This window comes from Mustela putorius, unplaced genomic scaffold, assembly GCF_011764305.1.
Source record: "Mustela putorius furo isolate JIRA1106 unplaced genomic scaffold, ASM1176430v1.1 tig00000135_pilon_pilon_pilon, whole genome shotgun sequence".
NCBI classification, from domain to species: Eukaryota; Metazoa; Chordata; class Mammalia; order Carnivora; family Mustelidae; genus Mustela; species Mustela putorius.
This window is the reverse complement of record NW_025421292.1, coordinates 5,290,281-5,299,841: the sequence shown is the minus strand read 5'-3', so window position 1 is coordinate 5,299,841 and position 9,561 is coordinate 5,290,281. Positions and strand designations below refer to the sequence as shown.

At 45.2% G+C, this 9,561-nt stretch overlaps 1 protein-coding gene across 1 annotated transcript; it reads right to left on the bottom strand.

The window, feature by feature from the left end:
- Positions 1-3,274: 3,274 nt before the first annotated feature.
- LOC101673742 (spermatogenesis-associated protein 31D1-like) lies at positions 3,275-9,469 on the bottom strand. The gene is made up of 5 exons (XM_045074854.1): positions 9,278-9,469; positions 8,305-8,350; positions 7,680-7,740; positions 4,723-7,411; positions 3,275-4,564 (listed from the first exon to the last, which is right to left on the bottom strand). The coding sequence occupies exons 1-5, from the start codon at positions 9,467-9,469 to the stop codon at positions 3,374-3,376; spliced, it is 4,179 nt and encodes a 1,392-aa protein (XP_044930789.1). The 3' UTR covers positions 3,275-3,373.
- Positions 9,470-9,561: the final 92 nt, after the last annotated feature.

The window sequence follows — 9,561 nt, the reverse complement described above, 5'->3', positions numbered from 1 at the left end:
ATAACAAATTCTTCTTCTGGGCTAATGTTTCTCTTAAGACATATCTTTTTTTTCTGATTAATACCTTGTTTATTATTAAGCTTAAGCAAGACAGACTCTTTAATATTGTCCCCAAAAGTTATTTTACCCAGTATCCTGTGCCCACTCAAAAAGTCAGAACTACTTTTTTGTTTGCTTGTTTCTGGAGAAATGTCCAATTGGATAAGAAAACTTTTGGGAACAATGACCAAGCAATGGCTAAATCTTTCAGTAAGAATCCTCTTAACTTGAATTACTTAAAAAATAATCAGATCCCTAGATTCTGGTTATATGAAACTGATTAATTGTCTGTATGCATTTGTAGGGTATTTGCCTTTCTGTCTTTTGCATTACTTTGCTGAAAGCCAAGTTCTATGAGTAATTAACTGCTAAAAAGTTAAGCAAATGATCTTTAGTGAGATGGTAATTGTTAAAAATTTAAAGCTAAATAATTTGTGTTAAGCATGTGTTTATCAAGCAACAGTTACTTTAAAAACTTTCTAGATTTGTTCCATTGAAATAATTGCCTAGCAGATGGGTTAGGTCTTCTCTGTTTTCCATGCTTTTATTCTTCCCATTTTGTCCAAGTTCCTGAGAAATTCTTAACTAGGTAAGAAAATTATTCACATTCTCAACTTTGCCTTTGATGAGGCTACTGTGTCTCATCTTTAAATCATGTTAATCTAATGCAGTTACATTAATATAGACATAAATAAAATCTGTAATATTTATTAAAATCTAAAATGTTATGAGCAACTATACATTTTCAGGTAACATGCCCCATGTCCTTATAAAAGTATGTGCATCTTAATTTATTTTTAATTTTTTCCATTTTATTTTATTATTTTCATCATCAGTGTACTCTCAATCCTCATCCCCTATTTCTTCCATTCCCCCCACCCATCTCTTTTCTGAAAACTATCAGTTTGTGCTTCTATAGTTAAGAGGCTGTTTCTTGGTTTGTCTCTTTTTTTTTTCTTTGCTCACTTGTTTTGTTTCTTAAATTCCACATATGAGCACAATCATATGGTATTTTCCTTTCTCTGACTTATTTTGCTTATCTTAGTACTCTCTAGCTCCATCCAGGTTGTTGCAAATGGCAAGATTTCATTCTTTTTATGGCTGAATAATATTCCTTAAGATATATTTTTATTGAAAAATTTCTACTCTTCCATTTCAATTTTACTCCTATATATTTTCCATAATAATTTGTTTCATTAAAAAATTTTAATTAGCCTATCAACCAAATTAATACCTACTAACGCTTTTATGTGTAAATCACCTTATTGGTTTTAAAGTAAAAATGGACATGATACAGTCTCAATATATGGTTTCACTTATTTGTGGAGCATAACAAATATCATGGAGGACAAGGGGTGTTAGAGAGACTAACACCAGAGACTATGGACTCTGAAAAACAATCTAAGGTTTTTTTTTTTTTTTTTAGATTTTATTTATTTGACAGAGAGAGATCACAGGTAGGCAGAGAGGCAGGCAGAGAGAGAGAGGAGGAAGCAGGCTCCCCGCTGAGCAGAGAGCCCGATGTGGGACTCGATCCCAGGACCCTGAGATCATGACCTGAGCCGAAGGCAGCGGCTTAACCCACTGAGCCACCCAGGCACCCATAATCTGAGGGGTTTGAAGTGGTGGGGGTGTGGGAGGTTGGGGTACCAGGTGGTGGGTATTATAGAGGGCACGGATTGCATGGAGCACTGGGTGTGGTGAAAAAATAATGAATATTGTTTTTCTGAAAATAAATAAATTGAAAAAAAAAATATAAAGGCGCCTGATCTATTTGACAAAGAAGTAAAATCAGTATTATAAAACTATGACCTATTTAAATAAAAATCTATGATACTCACATAGTGAATGTAAAATACTGAAAGTGTCATATACAAATGAGTTCATCAAATGGTTAAAAAGAGGTTCCAGTTTGATTGCCCTTGGGCTGAGGGTGTGCAATGCACATATTTGATAATTTGAATTTATGAGTGCCGGCACTTACAAATTAGAGATTTTCACATTGACTTTGCAAAATTCTTTTAAAAATCAGAACTCATAGTGACATAAGGCCCACATTCCTTCTGGAACTTCAGTGGGTCCAAAAGGAGGCAGGTCTATTTCAGACACATTTGTGCAACATTGAGACTCCTTGTAAGGCTCTAGATTGTTACATCCAGTCCAGCTCATTCATTGTGATCCTGGCCTCTGTATGCGGCTAAATTTTCAAACGTTGAGTTAAACTAATCACTGCTGTGGACTTTTGGAAGAGAGGGATACCACAGACCTGGATTCTCAGGTCCTAAAGAAGACAAGGAATCATTGGTTTCAGGGAATAGACAATAAGATGAATGAATAAAGCCCAAAGATAAGAAAGCAGAAGGTGTGTGTCCTAAGAAATCCAATTGGCTAAGTCACTCTATTGAATGTAGCACCCAAAGGACCTTGAGGAGGATAGTGACTCTAGTATACTCTTTCATCTAACTAACCTGTCCCTGAAATCATTACAATCTGTCAAGTCAGGACTTGCTTTTCCTGCTAGTCTGCTTAACCTCAAAAGTAATGCTCAGTGATTTCCACTCGAGGTGACTGACCTGCAGCGGGCATGATCTCCCTGGCATGAATGGTGCCTGGCAGTCAGAGCTACTACTAGGTAATATGTATGGGCCTCTATAGGGGATAAGTAAATAAGAATACCTTCTCATGTGGCTATTCCCATAGCGTATAAATAGCTGTCAATCCCTGCGGTTCTAAAGTTCAAAAAGTCTGTTTCTGGATTATGCTAAAGTTGAGAGCATTATAATTTAAATGTCTGAGTTTTTATTTGTTTAAAGAATGCCTTGGGATCACATAGCAGGAAAAATAATATATGGCAAAAAATTTTAAGTTTATACTTTATGGAAAAGTTTTTTTTGTATGTTTGTTTGTTCTTTGATTTTGCTGGCTTAGATCATTTTTCCAAATATTGAAGGATTATAGTGAGTTAAAAAAAGCACAATATCAAAGGACTATTCCTTTTACAAGGAGTGGTCCTTGTAAAATGAAACATTTAAGAACACAACACAAAAGGGGGATTTGGAGGAAACATGATATATATTTCCCAAGAGGTCCTGGAGATTGGTCACCTTTTAGAAGCCAAAGAAAGCAAGCAGTGATAGTGGAACTGATTTACCGAAAACCCATGCTCCCAAGACAGTACACAGAACAGACATCACTTTATTAGAGAAATATTTATTCCTCACAAGGGATTATTTGGAGGTATGAAATGCTCCACAATACCCTCTCATCAGAAATTCTGGAGAAGTTTTATGTCTAACTAGTAGAGACACATCTCTGCACACAGTGCCTTCAGGAGTCATGAGAGTGGCCGGAGGCCACTGGCAGCCTGATGCCCGCAGGTGGCCTTTGGGTGAGGGGCAGGCGTTCTAAGGGGCATGGAAGAGGGGATACTTCTGATGTGGTATCTGGTCCTTAAATGCCACAACGTACTGGGGCTGTCTGTCCTTGTTTCTGAGCTGTCTGTTACTTCCAGGAAGGCCTTGGCCAGCAGAGACAGCTTCTTGCTGGCAGGACCTGGTATTTGTCTCCTTACAGGCAGGAACCCTGTAGTTGAAAGGATACCCTGGGACAGGCTGTGTCTGGGCCTGCACTTGTGCTTTCTTCTGGGTTTTCCCAAACTTGGGTTGGGGAGGGAATGGGATGCTGAGGGCAGGTGCTGCATATTGCATGCCAGATGCCCCATTCTCTCCTCTTGGAACTTCCCAACAGCTGTCATGATTTTCTGAGCTTTGGGCATCCTGGTAAGTGCAGCTCGACCGTTAAGTAGGCCTCTGCTTTTCACAGATGATAGGGGACTGGGCTTCTCCTGGGAGTTTTCGTGCCTTTTGCATTTTACCCCAGGAGTAACCCACTGAAAAAAAAAAATAACCAATAATGCTTTCAGGAGGAGGCTGACCCTTCTGTGAAAGGCTTTTAGGAGACAGTTGACCCTTTTGTGATAGGATCTGGGAAGGCTGCTTCCCAGCTTTACCTTTAATACCGAGTCCTGAGTAGGGAACCTCTTCTTCAGTGCTGCATCTTTAGTAGGGAACCTGTCTGTTCTCAGTTGGGATGTTCCCAGTCCTGTATCACCTCCACCACGCTCTTGGGGCTTGGAAAACGGAGGCCTCGTGCTATCTGTGGCCGGTGGGGGATTCTTATTCTGGCACTTCCTAATGACAAGCTTGGGAACCCAGGGCTCCTGCTGTTGTTCCATAGGAATTCCTGTGTCCTCTGGAGGGACACACAACACCTGGGAACCTCTCTTGTCCCTGAGGGAGACCCTCGGGGCATGTGTCAGTGAGGCCATATAAGTCCAATGATCTGAGGCAGGGGGCAGGCCAGTGTATTGGGCTTGGGCCTGGCTATGCTCCCTGTCCTCCAGCATAAGCTTTAACTCATGCAAGAGCTGTTCTTTGACATTCAATGATTTAGGATCTTGCGGAACTGGTATGCTTGGTGGGATGGTGGTTTTGACTTGATGCTCATTCCCTTTATAATTTGGGAGCTAACTGGCTTGTTGGTTGTCAAGATGCTAGGTTGTGACTGAAGTGTATGAAATTCCTTGGTCCTGAATATCGTTCAGGAGTCTTCATCTTCATGCCTTGTTGCCCTCCTCTGCTACTGTTGGAGTTTGCATCCTTATACTTTGGCTCATTGTCTTGCCGGCGGCTTTGGGGGCCACCTGTTGGCTATGGTGACATGTTTGACAGGTTTAAGAGTCTGTCTCTCATGCTTCATTTTTGGAACATCCTCTACAAGCAGATGGATATTGGAGGATAATTGCCTCGGAATTCTCCGCTCTTCCTTGCCCACAGTTGAGGCCGCAGGGTGAGGATGATCCAGAATGGAGGCTGAATTTGCCGTTCCTGCTTTGTCTGCATGGAGAGATCTCAAGCTTCCTCTAAGGGGGCTGACGCCCCCAGGTTTAGAATTTGCTGCAGGAATCAGTTTGGTGGAGCAGGAAGGGCTACAGGGAGATGTGGCCTTTCTTGACTTAAAGATCTCTATGGATTCAAGGACCCTGGAGGGAAGGCCCCATAGCATCCTCCAACGAAACCTTTTAAGATGGGATTCCAGCATCTGTTGTACACGAGGTTCCACAAAGGGAAGCTCCTGGCAGGTATTCACCTCAAACTCTGATGGTGGCAAACGTCTTTGTGTAATTTCAGCCTGGGATTTCTGAGAAGGAAGTGATGTCTGCTGTATTGTATTCCATGAATGATGCACAGTCTCAGGGAGATGACCCTCACTGACTTCCTCAGATTTTTTGTGCAAATGTATTTTCAGGACATTTTCCAGTTTTGTCTGACCTACAGTCTCCACAGACACTGTGGAGCTGTTCTCTGATGGACTAGTAAGTTTACTCTCAGAATCATGGCCCATGTCCTTATCTGAAGAGCTCTCTAGGTCACTCAACAGATCCTCTTTTGGGCCATTCTCTGGGCTGTGTTCCTGTGTTCCTGACCCCTCTTCAGGTTGTTCACCGTCCTCTAGATGAAGCTTTTCTGAGTCCTCGTCACTGATGCTTTCAGTGTCATTCAATTTGCTCGGACTCTTAGGGATCCATGAGCGTCCACGAAAGCGCTGCGACTCAGGTAGCTGAGAAAGTGTACTGGGACGGCTCATCAGCGCGAGAGACTCATAAATCCTGCGGGGAATGCCCCACCGGTGTTGGATGAGCCTCTTTCGAAGGTGACTCTCAAGTTTTCTCCGAAGCTCTTCATTCAGAGGAAACTGTCCAGGGGGGATAGAGATGACCACTTGGGCCTTGGTGGCCTTGTGGCTGAGAGAAGGGTTAGGAGCTGAAGGACAGTAGTCCTCCTGGGATCGTTGGACGAGAGTGGGTAAACCCCACACACGTTTCTGTACCTTCTGCAACACGTTCCACTCCAGATGTTGCATTTCTGCTGGAGTGAGATTCTCCGGTTCGTTCCGAGGTCTGTGAAGACACACTCCACAGATCTTGATGTCAGGTAGAGGACCAGATGGCAGGATTGGGATTGGGGATTGAAGGTGGGCCTGGGGCTGGACAGGAGGGCTAGGTAAGGGCGGGGTTTGAGGCAGGAGTTGAGGCGGGTTCTCAGGCAAGGATGGAGGAAGTGGATGGGGAACTACTGGGGCTTCCTGCTCTGGGGAGGCATTCCAGATGCGATCTGAGGCATCGGCAGCAGGGAAGAAGGACTCGCTAGGTGGAGTTTGGAGACCCCAGAAGAGCTGGATGGGGGTTTGCTGTAAATGGCCCTCTTCCCAGGTTGTAGGATATGGGCGCTGCTGATGCATATGCAGCTCCTTTGATGTGTTTCTGGTGCTCCAGAAAGGAAGGGACGATGCCAAATCATGGGTATCAACAATTGTTTGTTTTGCAAAAGATCCCTTTGATTGCTTCCACAGGAGGAAGTCACTCCTCTTTTGCCTTTGTTTCTCTAGAAGTGCCAGGGCATCAGGACTGAGAAGTGAGAGGTCACCAGTCTCTACAAGTTTGGCTCCAGGGTCTCCCCTGGAAGAAGCCTCTGAAGAATGGAGGGCCAGGACTTCTTGACGGAAATCACGTGGAGCCAGGGTTGAAGGGAAGAAGCCTTTGGCGTGAGTTTGCCACCAAGGGAGGTCTAAAATTGACAAGTTGGAGGGGTCAATGCCTACGATTTTGGAGACATAAGGAGACAACCCACCAGAGCTATCTGGGGGTGAGCTCTGTGGAACAGGCTTCCTTGAGATGGAAATCGGTTTGGATTGAGGCACAGTTAAATTGCAGTCTGGCGCTGGTGAAGCAGACCGGGTTGGTGGTGTGGGATGACGAGCAAAGGTCTCAGTGGGATTCACCCTCTGAGACAACTCCGGTAAGGGGCTGACATCTTGGGAAAGGGTAGGGTCCAGAGAGAAGGTGGTACTTAGAGACACGGTCTCTGTCTGGACACTACGGCCCACTGTATGGGCGTGATGTGGTTGGACAGAAGGAAAGGCAAGGGGCTGGGGTGGGAAATGATCCCTTGGGAATTTGGAATCCAAGGGAGGAAAAGGCTTTGGTGGCAAAGGATCACCCGGTGGCGAGGGTGCAAAAAAGTCTGCCACAGGGATCACTGGGTTAGGTGAGAAGATGGAAGCAGGTGGTGGGGAAGGCTTAGGAAGAGGAGCTGATATTAGGTCTCCTGGAGGGACTGCTGAGAAGTCAGGGGAGCGAGTGAACGATGAAGTAGTCACAGGAGCTGTGGAAGTCAAGGGAGTCGAATCTTCCAGCGCCTGCAGGAACACCAGCTGATTGATCTCAGCAGTTGCGCTATTACACACCTCACAAGAGGGGTCTGGACATAACAGTTGACGAAAGTGGATGGTATCATGATGCCGGCCGAGGGGGCTGCAGGAGACAGAGGTACAAAGATGCAGCCTGGGCCAGAACCAAGGGAGGAGGACATGCAGGCCTGAAGAGGGAGGGGCCACCTGAAGCCTGCTGTCCCTTCACAGTGCCCCACCATTATGACTTCCCAGAGTACTCAGTAGCCTTCACCCCACTCTCTGTTCCTATGGCAACCCCCTCCCATGGCTATGACAGACTGCAGGGAATCCTGCAATTGCATAAAATGTGCTCTAAGAGGCATCAGGATAGCAGGGGAGAGACTGGTCACCTTCTTAAAACAGAGATCAGCTTCCGGGTGTCTTCCGCTTCTCTTCGGTGCCATCTGTCACCTGGGAAACCAGGAGAATGGGTTATGTAGTGAAAGTAGAAACATAGGCAATACTACAGGAGTCCTCCTATGGGACGGCCTTGGGCTCTTGGGACTCTGGAGGCCCTGATAATCCATAGGTGAGGGCAAATGGCCAGGGATGTGAAGCTGGTTAGTATCGTGCTTCACGTATAAACTATTTTCATGCAATTATCCCATATGATGATCAGACCAGGGGCCTGTGGTTACCTGAGGGAAGACTTCGAGTATCTGTGATGTCACAGAGCTTTCACAAAGTCAGGAGACAGAAGTTCTGACTCTTGACACGTCACACGGCCACCTATTGGGCAGCACTCATTGTCCAGATCCATCACTGCCTCATGCTCAGTAGTGGTCAGAGCAGGGAATCTGAGAAGGGTATTGCACTCTGGCTGCATTTCCATGAGCCTCTCCTCCCAGGCCTCTGCTTTCTGAGAGGGAAATGTACCTAGAGGCTCACATCCCCAGAGCTCATGGACTGGGCCCTCACGGAGAGGACAGCAAGGATCAGTCTTGGAGAGCTCAGGTGGAATAGGCAGAACCTTACCTTCCAGAGTCCCACCTTTCCTTCTCCTCTTGGCTCTGCCCTGACGCTAGAACAAAAATAAAAAGAATGAGGGAGGCTGGACTCCACGTCTTACTCTCCTCTCAGAAATGGAGACATTCTTTATCCAAGGAGGCTGTGACTTTCATTAACAGAACGCTGTGTTCCTTGCTTTTTTCAGTTTTTGAGGTGATAAAATATTTCCAATATTTGCTACTTTGAACAAGTCTGAGGACTTTGTCTGGGAGGTCCACACTTGGTATTCTCAGTCAGAATTCCTTTGTTCAAGGAGGACATAGAAAATGAAGGCTGACAGTCATGTTTGTGCTCCCTTAGGCGGGACCCTGTATCCTAAGTCATAGCTCAGACCCCACTCTCTTCTCAGAGGCTCAGGACTATTCTCCTCCTCAGCCCAGCATGAAGGAAAGCTTAATCGAGTGACGCTTGACCTGGGGAAGGGCCTCATGATCAAGTGCTGGGAAACTGTTTTTTTTTACACAGACCCCATACTCTCAAAGTAACCCAATCCAGGACTATGGATTCCCTGTGTTTGGGATTTTACCCAAAACCTGCCACCAAACCCAGGAGATTGTGAGTTTCAAGTAGAAACCTTAGTCCTTCCTTAACCCGTCCCCTGCCAGGCCTCTTTTCCTAGAGGAATGAATGTCTGTTTTTTTTAAAACGTCCCGTTTTAGGTGTTTCTCTGATTCTACCAGACTCGTTTTAAAATTTGGGATTGGGGGCTTCTGGATAGTTCAGTTGCTTAAGTGTCTGCTTTGGGCTCAGGTCAGGATACCAGGGTCTTGGAATCTATCCCCACATTGCATTCCCTGCTTAGCGCTCTCCGTGCCCCCCCCCACCTCTGCTCACTTGCTTTCTCTTAAACAAAATATTAAAAAACAGATTAATTGGGATTAGAAATGGAAACCGTAATAATCTATGTTGAGGCCTCCCACCCCCCGCAAATATTTCTTACCTTTTGGGTGGTTTTGGTTTTCCGAGTTGGTAATGGAATCCCCACCAGGTAGCACAGGAACAGAAGGAGCAATCCCAACCCACACAGGAAGGTGATGTTGGGATCAATCTCTAGGCATGTTGAGCCAAAGCTCAGACATGGTTTAGTATCGCCATTCAGAAATGGGAGAACACTCCAGTGTTTGAAGTCCATTGTCTGAATCACAAGACAGCCTAGACTGTGCGCACACGCTGAATATATATCCTCCCCAGGCTTACATCACAGAGCAGGGTCACAAAGAGTTT